The sequence below is a fragment of the Acromyrmex echinatior genome, chromosome 9, assembly GCF_024713525.1.
Source record: "Acromyrmex echinatior isolate Ae372 chromosome 9, ASM2471352v2, whole genome shotgun sequence".
NCBI classification, from domain to species: domain Eukaryota; kingdom Metazoa; phylum Arthropoda; class Insecta; order Hymenoptera; family Formicidae; genus Acromyrmex; species Acromyrmex echinatior.
The window spans coordinates 7,649,342-7,674,906 of NC_141860.1; the positions used below are offsets into that span (position 1 = coordinate 7,649,342).

Consider the following 25,565-nt stretch of genomic DNA (forward strand, 5'->3'; position numbering starts at 1 on the left):
ATAAATGATATTAATGTATAAATCATAATTATTATTATATTATCATGGTATGACAAGTCAATAATATTCAACTTGATTTCTATGAATTAGAGATTAGATCAAAAGAAGAATGCAATTTTTGCAATAAGCTACATAATTAATTAGTAAAATTCTGATCAACGATATTAATGACGATAACAAAATCTTAAATAATTTTTATCATTAACGATACCAACGCAATATTTAACTAATCAGCAAGTAACATTCTTAGAAATGCGCATGTTGGTAAAGAGACTTCATCAGTATTGCCATCTACCATGAAAACACCTTATTGATTGTTGTGTCAGTATACATTGTTGCTGCAGAATGACTGTTGCTTCTTCGTATATGCTTTGACCAAGAGGTGGCGTCGGATGCTGTATAAATACAGTAATGCAACTGCCCTTTAAATCAGGCATGAGATATCAAAAGCAAAAGCTTTTTTATTTTATTATATAACAATAAAATTAACAAAAATTTACTAAATTATTTATATTAAGTTAAACTAATAAGATAAGAATTTGCAAATGTTCTCAATCGATTCTTATTCAACTATCATGTTAAGTTTATTATTCTATCATTCAAATAAAAATCCTATTAAAATAAAATTCCTCGCTAAATCAGAAATAAATTTGTCTCTTTTTTTCACTCAAAAATGTTCAATTAATTTTTAAAGCCCATTTTAAACGATCTACAATTCGCGCCAACTTTTAATTGCATCAGAAGAGTCACCAAATACAGAAACAAAATTTTTTTAAAGTTTCTATCGAAACTAATTGACTTTTGCGTTTACTTCCAGACGATCACCAAAGTATACAAGAGTGTCAAATGTTACACACATACATAATTACAAAGACATGCATAATTATCCATGAATGTAGACCAATTTAATGAATGTGTGCAAACTTGGCTTATGTTGGCCAAGTCTGCAGGCACCTTAATAAATATTTGTACCTATTCAAAACGCTTTGTTTGAATCTATAAGTAAATATTGGCTGAACAAGCTTCCGGATACTAGGAAATTTGGTCCTCTCTCTATTAGATGAGTTGAAGAAGAAATAACAGAATAGAATTCTAATAATTATAATTTCATATGCTGTATACTTAATCATTTTAAAACATATTTTATATATGTATATATATATGTATACACTTATCCTAATTTTTCAGACGTCTTCATATTACAGCACATAAGATATAATTTTATCCCGAGTTTTGACGCGAATAATCGTCCAAAGCGGGTTTTGACTACGTTCAGAGGAAAAAGCAGCTTCAAAATTGTTGTAAGATTCTTCAATATAATTGCTTTATATATTTCAATCCAATGAGGAAATAAGAGCAGGATCAATAATATTAAAGAATTTTACAATAATTGCAAAGCTGTTTTTTTTTTTTCTGTAGAACTACGTCGTTGCCTCTCGTGCCAGAGTTTTCAGACCAGTTGGCTTAAGGTGCTCGAGCGCCTTGGCACACCGCTGCCCGTCGTCATTCGCATGCCAAACGTTGCTGGACGCCCGATTCGGGGAGGGCGTCAGCGTCGTCGCGGCATCGCGACGATGCTCGCAGGAAGGAGTCAAAGCGCCACGGCCACGGCATAGCCGCGTCGCGGTGGCCGGCGTAAGGGCGCCGCGCGTTGCGATGGTGCTCGCCGTGACGCGTGGCGCTGCGGCGCTGCGCCGATGTATCAGGAAGCCAGCTATCCGAGGAAGTCCTCCTCGTATTTTCATCTCCGTCGTATCCCTGTCCATAATCGCTCGTTCTCCATCGAACTTCCGTTATCCGTTATCGCAAGTCAAAACGCCGGGAGAGTAGCCAGCTGCTATTAGGTATGACGGTAGAATCTACGGAATTCATGGACTGCAGCACCGAATTCAGTTGCTATGTCGCGCGTAGCCGGCAAACATGAGCGGCGCGGAGCGAGCATGGCGCGCGCCAGTTTGCCGCGCGGGACCGCCCGCTCGCACGAGCCGCTACCGGGAGAACACATGCCGGAGAAGTCGGATTCGTCGCGAGCGGACAGGGCTAGGGGAGACGCCGAAAGAAAACAGGGACATGCACGTGTACAGAGAGGAGACGTGGGGTAAAAATATCTGGAGTGGGAGAGACGGTGAACGCCTCTCTATCGCGAGAACGGGACGACGACCTTCAACCGCCTCATGCTGGCCTGCTCGGTTGTGATTAACTAAGGTTTAATCAGCTTTACAAGCTAAACTTCCTTTGTCGACATGCACGCGCATGATAATCCGCCGGACTATCTCGTCGGGTCGGCCGGCGACGAAAACACCTCCGATGCGTCGGAGGATCCTACTAATATGAATACGACGTCGTGCGCGTCAACGGGAGACGCGCGTTGTTCCGGTCGCCAGCTTCGGGGACGGATCCGTGCTCGTCGTTATTCTCGAGCACCCGTCGAGCACTCGGCTGGGCTTCATACAGTCCTAATACCGAAATTCGCGGGATGTTGGATGCAGAGTTAAATTCGACTTGGGCATCGCGCGTCCGAAATAGACGGCAATGTGCCGTCTGAGGGAATCGATAACTGATGGCAGCGCGCTCCGGTAAACGTTAGACACGAGAGCGAGAGAAAGAGAGATATATTGTCTGTGTTCATTTTTATTTTTATATTACATAAGATCGCTATTTTTATTTATATTGCAACCTTTACTCCTTTATTCGATCACAATGACCTAGTTTACAACGTGCGCTTCATATGGGTATTATATAATGACTTTCTGTTGAATTATCTTAATTTCGACGATATGTGTAAACATATATGTGTATTTTAATTAATCATTTTGATGCATATTGTATCAATATATTTAGCACATCATTTTTTAAATACATTGCTGAAATGATAATTTAATAGAAATTCTTACCAATTATATTTAGCTAATACTATATCAAGTGCTCGATGTAAAAGGGATCTGTGACAGGATTTTGTCAAATGAATATCAAGTTTAGTCATTAACATTTTACACTCATTTTCAAATATCAAAAAATATAAAACTACATTATCCATTTGCCGATATATTTAATTGTCGAAAAATATTGTCGAGAATATATTAAACTATATCGACAGAATAATTGTCATAAATGATAACAATTTATCATTTTGAGCTCAATCTTGCGGAAACGTTACGAGTAACAAACGATAACTGCGCGATACCTTCTGTCGACATTGATCTGCGACGATCATTGATGGCGACGTGAAAGCCAAGAACCTCTTGCCTCACATCGTTTCCTGATTCATCTCATCGCGACATCGTCGCTCAATATTCGTCGAGGCGAATCATACGCGGCGAGATGCAGTCAACGATGAAATTATTTACATTCCCTGTAACATCTGTTACCTTGATCATCCAAGAGAAACATTTTATAAGATAATTCTTTAAAGAATATCTTTCAACAACCGAGACTGTGAAATAAAAGTTTTACATGCTTTATAAATTAATATCCACCGTCGTTTGAAGCAGTTTTTTAAATTTATGAAAAAGACAAATGTTAAGTTCAATGATCTACAATCATACATTTATGGTTCTTCGTTTTAAGAAAAATTTTTTTACTACATTTATTACACTTGTTCAAAATGCGGCATATAATTGTCGAGACTTCCAAAAGAAAGAATTATTTACACGATTATCGCCTATTAGCAAATTTTTTACGAAAACATTGAAGCATAATAAGCTTAATTAAATAAATTGTGTCGAAAAAAACCCAATACGAAGAGTAGAATTATTTTTTTTTTCAAGTATCGTTTATATAAAAAAATTATGTACACACGTCTATCCAGTGTCGACTCATATTGGCAATTTAATTTTATTTACTTAATTGTACTTGATTTAATTAAGTAGATCATTTTTCCTTTATCTTCTAATACGAATCAAACTTCGTTACTGCTGGTGACTATCGATGAAGTCTCAAGGTATGTCAGAGATTATATTCAGACAACTGGCTACCGTGCACGTTGCTGGAGGAGCAGCTAATCCGAGAGTCGGGAAGCGAGGAAGAAGAAGTGAAAGAAAGTGGAAGTCTCCTCGAAGGAGAGAGAGACGAAAGAGAGAGAGAGAGAGAGAGAAAGAAAGAGGCAGAGGTTAACTCTCGCACTCGGTTATTAAGGGTTCGGGTAATAACGTGTTTGCGAGAGCGCGCGGTTGCACGCACCGTTCACGAGGTGGAACATGGCATGGCCCCCGGGTGCTCTCTCGGACCCAGCATCTTCCAGAGCCTACGAAAGCGTCGGCGTGGCCGCCCCCGACTCATGGGAACGTCCTCGGGGCAACATAGGGTCGACGGGATCGCGCACAGCCATAGAGCCGCCGTCGGAATTTTTCTTAGGAACTTATTAAAATCTAAAGCTGCCTCATATTAGAATTGCGTCGGAGTCGATCGGGACGATTGCGAGTCGTTTACAATCCCCTAGATAGTTTCTACGAAATCATTATAAACAGATTGCAATAATAGTCACGAAATGTAATAATAGTAATTACAGAAAGAATATAATTACCATGAAAATTGGCGATTATCCAGCGAATATTCTTTGCATGGAAATTTCACGGATGACAACTCGAGAATAAAATCATTTCATTTGCGTGTATATCTTTGAAGAATTATCGCTCCAATTTAATTCGCTCTGTTCATAATTTTGACTGTACTTATTGTAAAGAATAAATAATAAAATTTACATTAAAAACATGTTACTGAAAAGTCTCAATTACTGCCATTTTTAATTAGAATTTCTCTGCTCATGGATACCAAAGGGATACATCATGTCCGACGTATGTCTCTCACGGTGCTCATGCGAACATTCTGTTCAACATCTCTGTTTCCCACAGAGTTCCATCCCGCTTCTTCTTGAGACCGCTTCTCTGTACGATTCTAATTCCGAAACACCCTGCATCGGCTGACGGAAGATCCGAGAGTTTACCGGTAGGCAATAATTTCGCGGGAATGCGGCGGCACCGCGGCTTTCGTGTCTACGGAAAAGAATTCCGAACGGCTCGATAACGGATCTCACGCCGGATTCCGCGCCATGAACAAATTGGACTCTCCCGTGTGGCTGGACTCCGCTATTCCTGGATAGAACGGTCGCTGCGAAAATTAACCCTCATCAAAGCACGGTGGCTCTCGAGCTTATCTCGCTAGAATGCGCATAAAATATACGAGACACGAACATGAAGGTAAATACATATAATTAAATGTCTAATTTCATGGGTCCAGCGTAGTGGCATTTCTATTATATCTATACGCATACGCGCAGTATTTCATATTCCTACTTTCTCTCGTACATTATATATTTCCCATACTCTCTAATCCCCCATCACGAGGGAATCCTCAAGTACCTATAATAGAAATAAAAAGATGATTCGCCTATCGAGAATTCTTATCTCGTACAACACACGAGAGCGCTAAGTAATTCCTAAGCGAAAAAAAAAAGAGAGGATGATGACGATCTAAAAAGAAGATGAAGAAACGGAAGGAACGGGAGAATCAAGAAGCCGAATGGTAATGGAGAGAACGAGAAGAGTAGAAAGAGCCCAAGAATCATCAGAAGAAGGGAGAGGGAGAGAAGGATGAGAAGGTGGCTGGCACGTACGTGAGGTATGCGGGTGAGAAACACCCTGGGGGCCGGGGGCGCCCCTGCCGTTCCGCCCACGTTTAAGGTGCCGGTTGCGAGCGGGCCCCTCGTGCCCCCGGGGGCCCCGTGATAAACTCCTGGCTCGGACTCTCTCTCTCTCTCTTTCTCTCTCTTTTCTCTCCAGCTGCGAGACTCGCACGCGATCCACGACTCTCGAGGAATCGAACGCCCCCGCGGGCACACGCCGTCATCACGCGAACCTGCAGGTAGAAAAGAAAGAGGGGCACAACAGGCCCTCTTCGCGCTTATTTCTGCGTTTCAGGTATCACGGGTAATCTCGTGCCTCGCCGCGGCCTTCTGTAATTTCCACGGGCTCGTTCCTTCTCTCTCTCTCTCTCTCTTTTTTATTTTATTTTTTTTTGTTTGAAGTCTCAGACATTCCTCAATCTGTTTTCTGGAAAATGAAAATTTCTTGCGTACATCGTTGCGAGCAAACGTGCGAAATCGCAATTAAAGCAATTAGCATCATAATAAATCATCAGAATTCGGTCGTAATTTGAAAAAGTCATTATTGTAAAAGGCGATATTTTAATTTGTTTCCTAAAATACAGTTTCCTGAATTTTCCGATACAATAGTCTTTGTTCTGAAATAAATTGCTACTGAATACATTACTACAACGAAGAGGAACGCCGTGCAACTAGCAACCCTACCGTCGCCTATGTATTAGAACGCTCGTAGCTCCTATTACTTCTACTAGACTAGAGATCCTACACTGGAAAAAAATTTATTAAATCTTAATACATATTCGTTTGAATAGTACCAAGCATTTATTTCTAAGTAAATAAATATTTATTCATTAAAAAAGAGATAGTTAACTCAAATTAATGGTTTTTATATCAAATAAATATATGTTTGCATTTAGTAAATATTTATTTAGAACACTATTCATACAAATATTTATGCGAACACAATTTTCATTTTAACTTATACTGTCTTACTCTACAACTTTAATTAAGATTATAAAGTGAAATAATATACATATACTCTTCTTTCTAGGATTTTGACAATATGATCTTAATCATGTGTATACGAAAAAGATTTCTTATCACGATATATGATTAAAATGATCCAGGATATTAAAGACAATAGTCCTTGTCCTTTTAGCTGAACTTCTTGTTCATCTTTTTTTCTTTTTCTCTTCAACGAGTGGAGAGAAAAGCAAGAAAGATAAACCGCGCAAGAAACTTTGAGCTGAAAGGAACAGATCCGATATTGAAAAGGAATTGTTAGGACAAATGTTATATTTTGCATTATTATACGTCTCGCAAGATAATAAGATAGATCCTCTATAATTCCTCGCATCGAATGCAAAAAAGTCCTCATGCCGATCTTGGGAGGCGGACCAACCACGCAGTAGCGTTACGCGCGATCTCATCCGCGAAGAAGAGTGCACTTTTTCCGCATAGCGGTCCCACGCTCTCCGGTGCATTACAGGTTCATCTCCGCCTACCGACCGCTCGCGGGGATACGGTGCATGTTGGCGATCGATATGCACGACTAAATCGAATCGATCGTACGTGTAACTTGTACTACCAAACGATCGCGCCGCAAAAATGAAAAAAAAAAAAAAAGTACTCGGTCAATTACAAATATTGCCCCAAGATATGGATGCTCGACCAAACTGGGGGTGTGATGATTAAAGGATCATAGAAATTGAAAAGTGAAACGCGAGACATCAGCCTTTTTTTCCTAATTTTTCTTCAATAAGGAAATGAAAGTGAATCAAAGTTAAATAGATTAATAATTAAAACCCAAATGAGATGTATATTAAAATTAATCCCCTTATTAATTTAATTTAATTTCTACACAAATATATATATTATATGTTTCAAATTTTTTTCTTATTTTCTACTTCTTTTTAATTTGATCGAACTCGAAAAGTCTTTCTTCACGTGAACACTGACGCGAAGTCACACGGCATGACAATTGCGAAATGTAATCCTTACGCGTGGCACGCGTATCCTTCTCTAGGGACAGCCAATTGGGCCGATATCTCGCAACATCACGGCGAGATCGATAAGCCGGACCCGGGCATTACCGGCTACGTGCACTGCCCGGCAAATTGCGCGCGTATATATGAATAGAGTCGGCGGTTCTCGCTCGCACACGGCGATTGTCATTAATTAGACAGTTGGCACGCGCCAGGTGAAGCTCGCTCGTGTTCACCTGCGACGAGTCACACACTGCGTTCGTGTATATTATATATATAACACGAGCGACACGGCTTTTCGGCCTGCCGCCGTGCCGCCGCATTGTGGCTTTTGTGCGACGGCCGGCGTCGTTTATAGGGGTCGCCCACATGACATCTGACCCACATCCGGCCGATGTTCACCAGGCATCGATATCGTCCGGGCCGTGCCATTAAAATGTCGAATAATTTTGAGACCGCGACGTATGCGGGGGATTTACGGCGGATCGATACGCGCGATACTACGGTATCGTTGTGAGTGTCGCGCAACTTGCTCCTATTATACGATCAATCAGAAAACGAGATTATTCTTGTTAGAATTCTTTGAATACGAATGTGATGGGCAAATGCAATTTAAATTACTACTTTCGTTACATGATTTATTAGGTCATTTATGTCCGTTAAAAAGATTGCCCAGTCGCACAAACAGTATCGTTTTAGCACATTTTGCATATTTTATAATATATATTTAAATGCTTCTACACTGTTAAATTTATAATATCAATTCATCAAATTGAATCTAATTTAAGTCGCCAGTGCTCCTATACATTAAATGTACCGTTATATACTAAAACGATAATTAATTTGATACTATATAAATGTTAAATTGATATTGCATAGTGTAAATTTATTATGTATAACGATATATTCAATAGAAGCAGTGACGACTTAAATTAAGTTAAATTTAATACTATAAATTTAACCGTGATACCTTTTAGAATTACAGTATATATAATAATAAAATAACATGTAATTACAAGTTTTAAAATAGTAAAATGGCAACAGTCCTAATCTCGCACGAGATATTTTCTACATTTATTCATAAAATACTTATATATGTGTTTCATTCGTATTAAAAATATTCTTTTTCTCTTTACATCTATATTCTTGCGTAAAAAGAAAAGTATTCCTGAAGCGAAAACAACTTCCGCGTAAACGATACCTGCTTCTGTGCACCTTCTGAAAATTAAAAGGCAACACCTGTACCTCCGTACACTCACACGTTGCAAGATGCCGCCTCTCGCGGGCGATGTAACATAATGAGGCGAGACGAGGAGAGTGAACGCGCAACGAAAGCGACCGGGGCCCGCCCGGCGCTCGATAATCGCCAGAAATTCCCGATTATTAAGCGTACAGGTGTTTACACCGGGAACCAATTCCGGATCTGCCCGAGACGCCTCCGAGGAATACGCCGCGCGCGTGAACGTCTCGTGAGGAACATCCAACGGTTGAGTCGAGTGTGCGTTGCCGTTTTCTTGCAGAAAGAAATTCGCTTGCAGCTGGTACTTTTTGCACCGTTCCAAACTTAAGATGACTGCGCGATAATTATGCAATGTTGATTTTATGACAAAGATGCGTCACGTTCACCTCGTCCGTGCAATTAATATGTCAATTACGTGTCAATTATAAAACGTTTTTATGTCAGTCTAAGGTAATCGATGGATAATTCTGAATATCAATTAAAATTTATGTAATTCGGTGATGGTAAAATATCTTTTATTATTTAACTTCGAGTAAGCTTTCTTTAACAAGTCTACCTCGAGCTTTATTCGATATTTAATATTAACGTTATTTAAAAATCTAACAGATACCAAATTGCGAAAAGCCTTCCAATCGGATAAATAAAAAATTGCATCCCAGTTGGAAAATGTAATGTATATATACTTTGCGTTTGCACTTAAAAAACTTAGGGATGAGGAATACGTAGATGCAATTGGTTCCAATAACGCTTTATCGAATAAATTATAATTACCCGCACCTGAACGGACACACGAGAGTCGCGACTTTTCAAGATCGCGGATCAATTCGTTGTTGCGAGGTAACGCGTGCCGGCAGGCTTGTTAATGCAAATTTCGCTGTCGTGCCCCTGTTTCACCTCCCCTTCGCTCTCTCTCTTCCATCGCGAAGCGTTTCACCCTAATTTCCTGCGCCGTAGCACCTGACGGTGCACGAAGTGCAGCGCTGCTCGCGTGCTCACCCAGCAGCTTCCGGTTCCGGCGCGTGCTTAAGCATTCCGGCTGTTTGCACTCGCGAGCGTGAACACGTTGAATGCACACACACGCACACACACACACACACACACACACATCCACCTGCTCGAGCATACGAACGTCCGCGACGTGCCGCTGCCACTCTGTTTAGTGCCTTCTCCCTACATTATGCACCTGATGCATCGAGAAGCGGCGCTTTTCGTAGATCGACAGATAGAGATGTTAATGATCGCGAATTGAGACAAGGAAAGGGCGCGCAGTTCGACAAATGGCCCATTGAAAATAATTATCGCTCGGCTGCCCGAAAATACTCTCGCGCACAAATCTTTTCGGCATCGACGCGATCATACGATCGGCAAGCTGTAGATACTTGAAGATCTCTTAAGAAAAATCGATACCAAATCGAAAAATTTGCTATTAAAATTTGTCGCGAAAAGTAAAATAAGATAACTCTTTGCAATTAAATAAATAAATAGATCTGTTTAAATATTTCAAATAAATAAATATACACATATGTATATATATGTATAAATTTTTATCAGAAAGAAAAAAACAGCAAATAAGCATGTATGTATTAAGCGTAACAATAAAAGAACTATGAAGGTGTATCTACATCGTAACGCTTTATAAATCGCAAGCGATTGTGGTCAAGAAAGAAGCTATCGTCAGCATTGTCTGTTTACATAAAACCGCAACACGTTATAATCTGTGTAGTACAATCAACCATTTGCCCGAACAGCTAATATTTTACATCATGGAGAGGAATAAATTAATTGTGCTGCAACATTGATAATATTACATTTGCTAATAAAAAATAAAAAATCGATACTGAAGAATAGATTAGCAAAGATTACATCAAACATAAACTACATCCCAAATTATAGAATCACAAAAGAAGGTAGCACACAAGATATTGCCAATATATTCATAAACACTCATTTCTTTGTGCTCGAGAAGGCTGCAGTCTCATTGGCTATCATAATGCCAGACAAGTGCCGTAATTGTAGTTGAATCAACTCGTACGATAAGAGTCACAATCGTTGTAAAAAGCTTATATACGATAGACATTACGATGTAGATGGGCCTTAACGTCAACGATGTAAAACATCTTGAAATAATTAAAAATTTTGCCAAAAAAATATATATAACAAATATAAGCGACTAAATATAAACGACAAAAATCTGTATATTCTCTTCAAAAAGATATGAAGATTCTTTAAGATATCCTTTGAGGACGAAGAGATAAATCCTTTAATGGCTACGTCGCAGGTGCGAGAGCGGGTCGGTCGGTCGTCCAATATTCGCTTCGCGTTTCACAGGCGAGCCGGTGACGCCGATTAACATCGCTGAGAAACGAGGAGCATATTACACGACATCGGATTAACGCGTTACATGCCAACCAATGGCTTTCTAGCTCCGTCAGTTTTTATATCTCTAGAGTCCGACAAAATATTACCACTAAAAAACAGTACTATCGCAACGTATAATTTTTTTCCGAATTTTTTTACAGTCAATATCTTTCTAGGACATCTTTCCTAAAACGAAATTATTAAGCGTACTACTTACATTACTAATCAGTTATTTGAACGCGGTGTTTGTCCGCATAATTATTACACAATTATTTTGCCTGACTATCCAATTCCGAAAGATTGAAGCATTAATTGACAATCTTTCTTTGGGAGATCCCACTAGATAAATTAAAGTATCGCGTTGTACGTTTAACAGCGCGGAGATCACAGGTGAACATTCAGTGAACAATCGGCGTGGAAACTGCGCACAAGCTGGTGTCGGACAAATATTATCGTCGAAACACATCGGACATTCGGGGCGGTCCGAATGCTGGCAATTAGCGGTGGCAGGTGGTGATTACCGAGGCCAGAATGATCCTCCTAAACACCGGAAACGTCCCTCTACGTCGGTTAGGCGTGATTCCACGACCTCGCCGTATTAAGACCACGACGCGCAACCCGGGACTCTACGAAGGCGCAATAATTCACGGGCGATCGCGAAAGAAATTGCCGGTCTCGAGTCTCGTACAAGCGCTAACGATCTCCTCGACCAATTACACGTCCCGCGGGTCGATAATCAAAGTCCACTCCGCGTGTGCGGCGATTAGCGTGGAGCTCTCACTCTGCAAGAAATGGATGAACTAAGGAGAGAGAATTGCGAGAATTCATTTCGTGAGATTGAAATTTCTAATCTGCGAAATGGACGCGATTGAATTCCTGCCTCCTTTCTTTTCTCGCCGAGCGACCATATGGTGTTTCATAGAAAAGACCGAGATAGTGTCTTTCGCCAAATAAGTGTAAGTAGTACTACTAATTTGAGCTAAATAAACTTGTATATACTTAATGCTCCGTCTGCTTTAGACCTTTTTTGCCTCCCCCCTTCCCTCAATCCAAATTTTTTAATATTCTAAGCTTTAAAAAATGTGAAAAAATTCTCAGAGTTACTTTTCGACATCTCTCCGTTATGTTACTAAATAAATTTTTTAATTCAAATGTTGAAACCTTTATTTAATCTACTCTCCTTTATTTCAGAAAAATAATAAGAATATAATAAGAATAAAATTTCCCTTGTGCTAAAAAAAAATCTAGATTGCAGACGATAAAGTTAAACACTTATTAACAGAATTTGTTAAATAACTAAATTAAGTTTTAAATTAATATAAATCGTTAATATGCACAAAATATTGATGCCTCTTATAGCAGCAAAATATTTTAGATTCGCATCTCTGTATTTAAAACAACTATGCGGCGGACGTTCAATAATTAGAAGCGAAGCGCGATCGCGCCACCGAAAGTTCGCTCTCGAGTTTCCCACCCTTCTTTCAGTCGGCGCGGAAGAACAGCGGGAGAGGGACAGATGGAAAAAAGGAATCCGACGCAAAAAGGGCATCTCGTTTGCGGCCGACGACGAGGCACGGAGACCGTGATTCGCTGCCTGGCTGACGCCATATGGTGTGCAAACCAAGAGGCTACTAGTCGATCACCGTTTCGCATTACGCAAACGAACGAGCCGCCACTCTGTCGGTCGTTCTGAACCTAAGTACCATAAATCCATGTAAACAGAAAGGACAGCCGGAACGATCGCGAGTAACGGTCCAGCTTCTAATTAGATCACTTCTGCGTTCGTTTAACGTTATGCACTTTCTACATGGATTAGAAAACGGAAATAACAGAAATAAAATATTTTTACTCGGACTATTTAATCATTTGTCTTTCATAAAAAATACCGCAGTGTACAAAATTAAATTGTAAATTACAATAGCTTCATATTTTCTATATTTTTATTAACATTGTTAGATTTTTATCTAGAATAATCAAAATTGAGAATAATTAAAGTGGCCCGTTCTTACAAGTTTATTTATATTTATAGCACAGAAAACACAATACAAAGCGGACTGTTATTAATGACTCTCTCGGGTCGGTATTTATTTCTTATCTGCGCATATGCGCGTACATGCTTTTAATATGTTTATTTCTAATTGCGAGAGAACTCATAAAGTCATGTTATATATCTTGTATATAATATTTTGTACATAAAAAATCAAAATGTAAATGTCGCTAAAAATCCAAAAATAAAAAATAAGATATTGAAATTAAATTGCTTTAGCATTTAAGTTACAAATTGAATATTCGAAACTGTGTAAAAATGACAAATTTTATAAAATAAAAAAAATAGATTAACAAAGTTAAATCCCTCTCTCTCTTTCTCTCTCCTCTCTGTAATCTATATTTTAATTCATTTTTTAATTCATGTTTTATTTTTATTATTGTTTTTTAATGAAATTTGCTTTGACAATTTTTCCTCTGTGTTTAATATTTTATTTTTACTTGAATTTTTGACATAAACGTAAAAGAGGAAAAAGCATTATATTTTTTCAATAAATAATTAAATGTGATTTAATAAATAACTAAATAAATATAGTGTGTACATTTTTTTTTTATTAATAGAATAATACAAATATTTTAAAAGGATACATAAAAATTTTTTTCATCGACATTTTCAAAATCAGCTAAATGCTTTCTTCAGCTGCAAAAGTAGTCAAGTGCAACGTATTTTAATAAATAGAAAAAATATATTTCTCATGCAATATTATACATGTTTTGCTAAACTAATAAATTTTTAATTTTTCAAAACAAGATTCCAGAAAAGATCTCATTAATAGTTTCAATAAAAAATTATAGATATAAGTTTTTCCGCTCTCGTAAAAAAACATTTCAAATGGAGATAACTACATTTGTAAATGGAATACTCATGTTTTCTTTATCCTTCCATTAGTACATGATTGTATAATATTTGAGCTGATTTTACTGACAATGAGTGGATTATTTTGAAAACTCAATCCTCCATCACATACTCTAGGATTCGTTCTGAAAATGAATCTCGGTCATCCATACATCAATTTATGAATCCATAGAACGCTTCAATCGCAAATTTTAACTATATCAAATCGTGGAAGATATCAATTTCTTTCTGCGAATCCGATTTCTAAGATAAGATTAGAAACTGGATGACAAGGAAGGTGAAAGGAAGACGATGAGAAAAAGAGTGCTTCTCTTTCCCATGGTTCATTCCAAGAAATGAAAAAGAGAAAAGGAGAGAGAGAGAGAGAGAGAGACAGCAGGGACCGTATTTCTGAATGGCCATAAAAGCCGAATCATAATCGCGGTATCATTAACGACGTCGTGCGAAAGAAGTAATTAAAGCGCGCGGCTCGTGTTCCTCGTGAACTCGAACCCGGCTAGCTCTTTCTCGGCTCGAGTTAACGGCTCCTTCACTCCTACGGGGTTTTGCCGGGGTTTTACAACTCACGACTACACCACGTCATTCAGTGCGGCGTCGTGACATCGAGCACATCGAGCACAGGAGAGACACGCCGGAGGAACGCCTCTACCTGTGCGCCGCAAAAAGTGGATCTGCCGCGCCGTTGCAGAAAAGGCTCGTCGGCGCCTCTTTCTCTCCCTTGTTTTTTGTATCATCGTTACTTACTTGTTAATCAAATTGCGAAGAGAATTTCAAGATTATTTCCACGCACTAAGAAGCGATAAGATTAATGTGCGATCATCAGCTTGCAGCTGGTAAATTATAATTTATATCTTCTACAACGAAAGGCGATTTTCGAAACATGCATTTAAGCGTTCATTATTTCTAATGGCAAAGTTAGAAATATCATTTTAATTATTGCTTCAATTATTAAGATTAAATTACTTCAATCATTAAAATTAAATTGTTAAAATCAGATCGCAATCAGTTTCTTTTGCAAGTTCTTTAACATCGTATAATAAGAGGATAAAATTTTCTTTATTTACGCATCGATACTTAAATATTTACGTATACAAAGTGTCAAATAAAAAAATATTAATGATTCAAAAATTCAATGTCTAAACCATCTTTTGTAGGTGTTAATTTCTTTTTGACATCTGCGTTAGTCGTCGCATCCGAGAGGTAATATCGAATGAAAAAAATTGCGAGAATTCGTAAGTGCATCTCTGCGTAAAAACAAACTGCGTAATAAAAAGCGAGCTGTAGCGAGCCGCAGCTAACAATATAAAGCACTTAAGCTGTAAGTGACTTTTCTTCGTATCCTAGATACATTTTTAAGTATCTAAATGCATTTTATGCCCGGATACTAGCTGTATTATTCAAATACTGAAAACTAAAGAGTATCTTCTACCCACACCGACCGGTTAGAAGGTGGATCGTATCTCCAACACGGTGCGCTTCGACATCTCGTTCGCATCCGTGATGATAAAGGGCCCCAGGGGGCTCACAACGGGGTCCGTTCTTCGCCGCGCATCTCTTTCCTTCCTTCTTCTTCTCTTCGTTCTTGTTTCTGCGTACAGTAGCCGAGAGACGAGACTGCAGTGGCTCTGAGTTTGGCTCGAAACTGCATTCCGCAGCCGGCTCCGTTCGAGTCGCGTTGCATTCACCGCCATTGGCGCCACACGCGCATTTCTCGGCGTCGCCCTTTTGCACACGCATGTTTCTGCGTGGTAGGTACACCTCGGCAGTGTCGACACACGCACACGATGGCGGATCCGATTTGCGCTCCTCGCATAAGCGAAGATACGCGAGACCATAAAATTACATCCAGATGATTGTTCGCGCGTGTCATCGCAGCTACCAGGGTTCCGCAGCTTCGTATTACAATACGAGACGTGTTCCTAATTTCATACTTCGCTATTCTCCTTTTCTCTCTTTTCCTTCCTGGTAACAATCGCGATTTGAAGTGGACACGTATTCGAGAAGGATTGTACACTTGGCATTTCTTTCGGAACAGATACGGAACGATCTAAGTGCCAGAATGACGTTAAAAGACGGAATTAGTGACGTCCAGCAGACCGAAATAGACGTCACTGTGCTGCTTTTTGACGTCATTCTGTTACTTGGAAAAGCCATTTGATATTTTTAAAAATAATGATATTTAAAAATTTTGATATTAAAAAAAACATATTTTATATTTTCTTTATTATTCTACGAATTAGAAAATTGATGATTTATTATATTGCTTATTTAATTAAATAATTATTGGCGTTTCATTACATCTCCTTATCATTGTTCAATTTTTAAAATGGATATATATGTGTAATAATTACAATACTTTTTTATATTTTTATTCAAACTTAGAGATAGAATTTTTAAATTATTTAACCACATTACAATCTCCTTTCTGACGAAAATCATGTTTCTTTGACTTCGCCGGCAGTTTCGACAACACGTGGCATACAGCTAAGGTGCGTATTCTGAGTTTCGCGCTACCGACTCATGAATAATAAAGCCAGTCGTGTCGAGCGAGCAATCGTGAACTCGATGATTCATTCGATACGAGGAGGTGAAGAAGAAGGAAAAGGAGGCGAATACCCACGCAACGCTTTCTCCGCCTCTGCTCTTAGAAAAAAAAAAAAAAAAAAAAAAAACTATTCTCGAACGCGCGAATGGAGATACATGAAATTAAAACGACAAGGGGACAGGTGTTGCCTGGCGAATGACCTCTTTCAAAGAATCGGGTCATCGTACGCAGTTTCTCGCGTGGGAGAGCGACGTCGCATCGACGAAATGGAGAACGTTCGATCGCACGAGGAAAGAGAGAGACGGAAAGAAAGAAGGAGTAAAACATATTCTGTACTTCGCACGAGGATCGGAACGAGGATGTCGCCGATGCGCAGTACTTCCTCCCTTCTGGGTAAGTCCGTGTTCCTAGGATTCATCCTGTTCTCCGATCCGCCTCGAACCGACCCGACAAACGTGCGCTGCGTTCGCATGCGATGCATAATAATGCAACACGAGCGCGTATGCCAATGCGATTACACCGGGACTATCCACCTACCTATCTACCTACCTACACCCAGCTATCTCTAATCTATCTACTTATCTATCTACCAACCCCCGCATTCCCGAGGCAGAGAACTTCGCGCCCCCGTGTTTCGGGGAACGCTCCGTTCTGCCCAAACTTTTAACGGCGAGGCGCCCGTAATTGTAAACGAGATCTCGAAAGCAAAAGACGCTATTCGCGAATAATTAAGTTTCTATGTGATTAATCATAAACATTATTAATACACGAACAATGTATTTTTGTACTAATAATATTCGAAACTCTTCTAACGAAATTCATAGATATAATGCATATATAAGCGGAATAGGATTAAAATATTATTTTGATCTCAGACTTACTAAAGTCGTCAATTTATTCCCAACCGAGAAAAGATCTGAAGACGGGATTTCAAATGTATCGATGAATATATAAAGAGAGATTGTAAATACACAATCTGTCTCGTTCTCTCTTTAACTGTTATACAATTATCTATTATAAATCTCCGTCTCTTATACGTGACGCAAGACAGATCGCGACTAATGGAGCCAAATTGGCTCACGGTTAAAATTAATTCGATGTCGCCGAGCGTCGATCCATATTTTATTCCAAGCCATTGTTGCTTTCGCGCAGATGTGATGCCAGGAAGAAATACCCTCGGCGTCGAATTCGTGCTGCAGTGTCACCCGGACGACGAATACTGGGAATGTCCGGCCAGTATGGCGCCAGCCACACGTCGGTAACTTTATATCACACGTCTAAGTACGGCACTGGCGAGGGCCGACATACCCGGTCACGATTCAACGACTCAAGCCCACCGAATATATTTATACGACAGGAGACGCGGGAGCAGTCAGGAGGTGGTGGAGCACAGGGGAGGAACGGGTACATCTGTTTCCATCCGGGCACGTGTCTACGGAATTAGAACGTATCGAGGGAGAAACGAGCCTCGCGAGGACGACAAGCTAGACTGAGAATACTCACCCGTGGCCCCGCGACCGCTGGACCGACGGATTCTGGGATGCCTCGCGGTCAGCTGGCGCGAAATAACAACGCGGCGGGCAAACATATTTGTCTCGGAAATAGCGCTCAAAGCGATATATGTAAGAGAGTGGTGTATAATTTGGTAATTTCTCATTTCCATTTTTTATCCGGTTTATTCTCTTTAACTCGGCGCAATTATATGCTGGACGCAAAAAAGAATCTCTAACGATATGATGAGATATACATGTCTCAATACTGAAGTGAAAGAAAATCCTATTTTTCTTTATAATTCGATATATTAAAACAATGATGAATTAAGATTATAAAATGTTAGGGGTTCGCAAAAGTTTGTGGTGTCACCGTTAGAATTTATTTTTTATTGTAAAAATGTTATATCAATTATATTCTTTGATTGTCAGATTTAATATTAAACAAACTTCTTTCTTTTATATTAGGTGTTGGAATTAATTCGTAGCGTTTTACAAGTGATGGGAAGTACTTTCATTAATGTATTTTTTAATGCTCATGTGAAATAAATAACATTCTTTCATTAAAAAACGCTACGAATTAATTCCAACACCTAATATTTAATAGATATATATACACACGTTTTTGATTTTTATTAAAATCTGCAGTCTTAAATCATTAAAATCACTTTATGGTATCAACATTCAGAAAAAACAACGAATTCACTATAAATATCACGTACAATTCTCATTGGCTTTCTCTATTCTTCTTTTAATTAGAAATAAATAACAAAATAGATAAAGTACAATACATACTTCATATACCAAGCTCTATAACTAAAATAATATTAAACTTAATAGTCAAGGAAAATAGTTGATATAAAAAAACATCCAACATTATAAAGATACGAAACATTACTAACAAATTTTGAAATAAATTTTAATAATATCTAATGATTACTTCACAACTGTTGCAACATTTAATATAAACGTACGTAAATTTGTATAAAATCTGAGTAATCTTTTCCGTCACAAAATATTAGATGACTAAACGTTGATTTATCCAAGTTAACAAATTGTCACGAATCATCGCCCTTTGGAAAAGGGTGTTGCGCGTAACTCGAGACGAATGCGTTCGTTTCATCGCGCCAAAGCCAACGGCTGCAGAAAACGACATCGTGGCGGGCCGACGCGATCGAGATAGCGTGGAATTCGTAGAGACGCGACTCCTCCGGTACGTGTCACGGAGGTGACGGGGATGCCAGCTGGACGTCGGCGCCGTGGCGTCGTCGCAAACCGACGTCCTTGTTTTGTAAGTCGCGGCGACGCGTCACGACGTCGTAGTCGTCGTCGTTGTCATCGTCGTCGCTGCGTGACCACGCGACCAGACGAATGCGTGCAGGTGTTCCGCGGGTGGAATAGAAATGGTCCGAGTTTCTAGCGTTCTGGATGTATAATTAGAGCATTTTGCAGCGAAGATGCCAGCTTTGAGTTTCTGACAAATGTCCCACAACTGACGCGGCGTTCCCGACATCAAACAGGAATGTTGTAGAAACAGAAAAAGAAGCAAAATAGAAAGATTATCGTTAAAAATCTATATCTTATTGTCTGATCTTATTATCTGCCTTATTTAATATTTTAAAGAGTCTTTTACATAAATCTAAATAACACTTGTGAGAGAATTTCTTTTTCTTATGAATAAAATCAAAGATTTTTTAAAATAAATAATAGATTAGATGTGCCGTAGATGACAATCGTCAATTAACGAAGAAAACCGTATAAAGAATAAATGTTTTATAATCTATTTTCTTTCTTTAATATTTCAAATATTCTGCAACATCCTCAATCAATTCGTTTTAATAACTTTTCCATCACCTGCTTACTCACTCTGATTGATTATACTTGGATTCAGATCTAATATTGAGATCTCTAACACCCATTCTATAATTGCATAATTATAAGTGCTTGTAGAAAAAATTGATCAATCACAGTCGAATATTCTTCTCAAATTTCATTGCGATTGAACAATTCTTACACCTCTTATAACTGCGCTTACGCATATATAATAGAATGGGCTTAATGTTCATGCTTTTGTTTCAAGCCAATTCCGCTTGTATACGCTGCTATTGTTCACTGCATACGGCAAACTGTAAAATTGACTTTTCATGCGCAGCGCAGTGCGGCAGCAAAATGTCGTGCGATTCAAATTTTCGAGAACTAATTGGAAGCGATCACCTCGCGAAAAATGTTTAACTAATAACAGCATTTTGCTATCGCAGTGCGTGCTGCGCGTGAAAAGTCAATTTAAAGCATTAGCGAGAGAGAGCGAGTGCCGTTCGCCATCGGGTGAGCGGAATCTATGCGTCTCGTCTGGGCTACCGGGTTGTAAAAGAGTGGGCGAGGACTCGATCTCCGACTTCTCCGAGCCGCGATCTCCGCGAGAGCTCTTGGCATAAAACACATGGCACGTACGTGTGTGAGGGTGTGTGCGTGGCGCCAGATGTCGCGCCTCGTAATCTTTACGCCGGCCGGTCGCGCGATCCCCGCAACCCTCCCCTCCGTCCCCCCCCCCACCGTTCCCGCAACGTCAGCCAGAGCAACATCGTCGACCTTTTTCTCGCTCCCTCGTTCTATCCCGTTCCGTCTCACGTATCCTTTTTATCGCTCTCGCAGCCGAGAGGTCTGCTTTTCGCGCGAAGAGACATTGGAACCGCGTATCGTATTTCTATAGCCGCAACAATAACAGCGAGTTTATGCGCGACCGGTCGTTGGTGTCGACATCGGCAGCGATGCCGGTGGAACGGACGACCGATAAAAAATTGTCTTGACCTTAAAAACCGTGTGTTTTCGAGTCGAAAAAGTCTAACGGTTTTTAAGGCATTTTACGAAGGTTATTAGAGATTTTGCGTGTGCCATCGTACATTTTTTTTCAATGTCCGATCGTTTAAAAAGATAAGTAATTAGAACAGCTATACAGTGCGGGATTTGGATGTTCAGTGTGATTGATTATTATAGTAGCGTTGATAAAAAAGGAATACTTCTGGGACACCCAGTATAACACAGTGTAACGACTCAAAGGATACCGATTGCCAGAAAGCATGAAATTGCATTAGTCACCGCGTTTAACGTTCACATCTGGCCGTGGCGCGATGAAAATAACAGCTCGGGCCTGGCGACAGTATTTAACGGGCGCATGAAATGCGTGAATTATTATTTTGCTACCGATACATGGATCTTGTGAAATTTTACGATTTACACATTTGCACCTGGCACGCTCGTTTATACGTAGTAATGACCGATCGATCTGGTCGTTACTGCTCTTCGCTCCGCGAAGCGGCTCATTTGATTGTGATCCAACATCGGCTACATTCACGGCTATATCAATATAATGCAATCTGTATATGTATTTCGTTATATATGTTTTTTTTTACTATCTCTTCCGAGGGATAACTAATAGCTGAAATATTGTTTCACAAATTATATGATTCCATTTGATTCCATATGATTTCATCTGATTACAAATAATTTTCTTCACTACACATGAAGTCATTCGATAAAATAAATGATTTTAACTAATACTAGTGATTGCGTATGTAATTATCGGATTATACATGAGGAATTCTATAAATTTTATAATGATTTAGAAGCGATGTGTAAATCGTGAATTAAAGAAATTCATTTTTGCACAAAAATTTCAAAATGACTTTTTCATCAAGAAGAAGGCGTAATCACTTTAATGTAATCATGACAATCCACGATTGTACTAAGTAATTACTCTCGATCTCTTCTTGATGAAAAAATCGTCTTAAAATTTTTTTGCAAAAATGAATTTCTTTAGTTCGCGATTTACATTGCTAATTTGTTAACAATGATACGACTTGGAAAAGAAAGTTTTTTCAGAAAATGAATTTGAATGTTTTGAATTATTAAAATTGTGAAATATTAATTTTGATATGCAATTTTGATGTAATAACTGATTGTAGAGGAATAAAGTATATTCTTTCGTTTTTTCCTTATGTTTCTATTCTTTTTCTGTAAGTAATTACAGAATGACAATTTTCTATTTACATCATTGTTGTAGCAAATGAGAGATATGTATAAATTATAAATAACAACTTTCTATTATTTCAACGTCTCCCGTAAAACTTGCCAAAGGATAAAAATTTTTAATTTTATCTTTCTAACGACGGAGAAAGTTAATCAAATCGCAGCGAAATCGAACTACTAATTATTTTAAAACGAAATATAAGGCATTTAAATTTTTATTGAGTGCTATACTCCCAAAGTAAAGTTACGCAAATGAGCGATTAGCAAAGTTCAAAAGAGCAAAACATCTCTGTGATAAGATATTCGTTCTTTTATCTCAATTGACAATAAGTCGCAAACTGACAGTTCTCTTTTCAAAAAAAACCGAGTATCGCGTCAATTTATGCAATCGGCGACCTCGTAGAACTCAACCAGTTCGCCAGCTTGAATAAAGAGATAAGATTGCGTATATCCCATGGAAGGCACATCTGTGAGAATACCGATCTCCTAGCAATTTTCGGTTCATATTAAGAACGACATCGATGAGATTCCATGCAGATCGACACGTAAATGCCTCATAAACGTCTCGTTCGCCAATGACTCGTGAATCACACTCGCGGCACAACGTTCGGCATACGATAAAGGCATCAGCGAGAAGGTATCAAGACGCAAAGTATCTATCGCCTCGCCGAGATATCGGATACGTAAATTAACATTTATGTGATATTCCTTCCCGGAATCGATTGAGCCGCCGGCTATCAAGCCCGTTTCGAAGGCAAAGATCGAGATCGCATGCAGCCGATGAAGGTAAACGCCGATCTCCTCACGCTAACGAGAAAACCGGATCATTAAGTCAATGAGTCATGGGAGATAATTCGATTATCGATTATCACGATGCAGAAGCTGCGAGACCTTGAAGGACTAAAAAGAAATCGTGCTTCCACATTTCATCCGTTCAGATACAAAGTACCGAATAATAAGTGAGAAAAAAGATTAATGATTAATGATTAATTTAATAAATTTAAGAATTAAGAATATATCGATTGAAATGTCTAAATTGTTATTTAATTAACAAGTGCAATTTTAACTGTGGAATCATAAAAGAAAATTTTCGTTTTGCCTTTGTTGCTATTTACAGACTGTAAAGCAGTCTATTTTCTTTCTGCAAATATTAAGTCTAAATCCACAACTTTGCTTCAAGAGAAATGAAGATAATATATATCCTAGTAAAGATAAGATTAACTCATTTCATCTAGATAATTTTTTTAGATACTAGTAAACACTAGTGATTTCTTACTTTACGGCTTACAGCCTCTTAAAGTAAGGATCTTAAAGTTGTGGACTCAGATTAATGAATAATAAAAATAGAATATAGCTTACACAACGCTTGAGCGCGCAAACCAAACGCAGCTCATGTTGAATTTTGTATCTTTAGTCTTTAAGATCGAATCGCGATTCTGTTCAAGGTGCAGTATGGAAAATCAGCCTGAGGTGCACAGAATGATAGTCTGAATGGCTCCCAGGCATCCGGTAGCATTGATCGACGTATTGGTCTATTCATATAGACGACGATAAACGCCTTCGCAGTCTCATTTTTTTTTCGCTTCTTAAGTGCGCGTACCTGATGACTCTTTCCTCTCACCGGTGTCCTCGCCGTCGGTCCCACTTCCAGGAACGATTCAGTGGGAGCGCCACCGATTATCTTGTTCGCGCGAGGTTTTCTCGCTATAAACGTAAGGACCGAACTATCTTTCGGTGCATCGGTGGACAACTTAACACGATAACTCGGTGGATCACGGGAGAACGTTGCACTCGAACCAAAGAAGCAAAGACAGTTGGTCGTCAATTCTGCGTAGCCGATTTGATTCGAAAAGTCGATAATAATGTAATAATAATAACGACTAACGACTCGAACGGCGCGGTTCCATTAGGGATAATGACACCCGACGAGGAGTGACGAACGATCAAGCAAGGGCCTATATAATATTATGTTCCCAGATAATCCACGATGCGCATAAACAGTCGTCAAAACAAGCCCATTTGCCCACAAGTACGAGAGGACTAATGACGGCGGCGCGTATCGTCGAGATATACGCGCGTTATGATTTGTGGAACGAGGTTGCCGCGGCGCTTTGTGCTCAGCATAAGAGAACGATCTTCACGGATGATGCATGCGGTCCTTTTCATGGAGAACAAGACGCGTGCCATCGCGCGGGAGTATCGGGTTGCGCCTTTCCTCATTTTGTATTCCCGTTTACAGACCCACGTTCTCTGGAATCGTCTCGTAAGATGCAAATCTCACATATTTCGCGATAAAATCATTCCAGAAGATCCGTCTGTGTATACATAATTTTTACGAAGAGAGAGAAAGTTGGAAACACACCCAACTAATATTTTCCGTATACGTGTGGGTCCAGGAGAAATGTAGCGACTGAACGAAGGCGCCGTTAATTAGACGGTCGGGGAAGCTGCAGGTAAAAAATCTATGGTCCACTCTCTTGCGAGTGTAACCCGAGACTATCGCTTATAATTTATAACAGACAGAAAAGTATATATAGAATACCGTGCGATGCCATCGATACACACAACACAATGGCCGCGCCACCTGGGTCACCGAGTCGTCGAGTTGCGGACCCGGTTTTCTTTCTGGAGTTCCTTTAACACCTGTGTCTACTTGCCCACAACACCGAGCCTTCTCTTCCCTTTCTCCCGTAGAAGAGAATGAGAAAATGAACGATGCGATATTAACGACTGAGATCCCAACCGAGGTCATTCTCGTGCGAGGTTTTTACTGATACCTGAAGTCTAAAGCCCCTTGATGATTCAGTCCTATTCGGACTCGTCTTTGTCTCGTCTTGTCTCGTCTCATAAAATAAAAAAATGAGACCTATAACGATTTAGAATTTTAACTTTTATTCAAATACAATTTTAGAAGGAACAGATTTTATTTACAAGACATTTTGACGTTCGAATATTTTAGTTTTTAAATTATTACAATAAAGAATAAAGAGATAGCGTGCGCCTCAATATAATTCATAAAAGATATCGGATAAATATTTAAAAAAGAAAAAAGATAATAAATATTAAAATTAGATTCTCAAATGTTGCCATAAATTTACAAAAAAATAAAAAAAGATACTAGAAATTTAAAATGCTTGTTACGGTCGAAGCTGGATCTTCATTGCTTTAAATAATTCAATCTTGAATTACTAATATACATGTACTATATATATACTTGTATATGTACTTGTATATGTACATATTGTAGTCTTTTCGAACTGCGCGCCGAATTGTTTTTCCGAAAACTACAAACTCAATTAAAACTATTCTAGTAATCGCGAATTAAATTGACAAGCAATTTTAATAATTTGATCACGATTTTATTAGGGTAATTTTAATTGAGTTTATATATATATATATAGTGTATATTAATAATTCAAG

The 25,565-nt window shown here is 38.9% G+C and overlaps 1 protein-coding gene across 1 annotated transcript; it reads left to right on the forward strand.

Moving 5' to 3' along the window:
- The first annotated feature begins 16 nt into the window (after positions 1-16).
- Positions 17-19,611, forward strand: LOC105147219 (uncharacterized). Its single transcript, XM_087409439.1, has 2 exons — positions 17-17,883; positions 17,987-19,611. Exons 1-2 carry the CDS (start codon positions 17,691-17,693, stop codon positions 18,115-18,117), a joined length of 324 nt encoding a protein of 107 aa, XP_087265565.1. The 5' UTR covers positions 17-17,690; the 3' UTR covers positions 18,118-19,611.
- The last annotated feature ends 5,954 nt before the right edge of the window (positions 19,612-25,565 follow it).

Excerpts from the sequence above, each read along its gene's own strand:
- LOC105147219 (XM_087409439.1), top strand. The coding sequence starts at position 17,691 with ATGGAGCCAAATTGGCTCACGGTTAAAATTAATTCGATGTCGCCGAGC. Across the intron at positions 17,884-17,986 it reads CAGTATGGCGCCAGCCACAC|GAGACGCGGGAGCAGTCAGG; the intron begins GTCGGTAACTTT and ends TTTATACGACAG.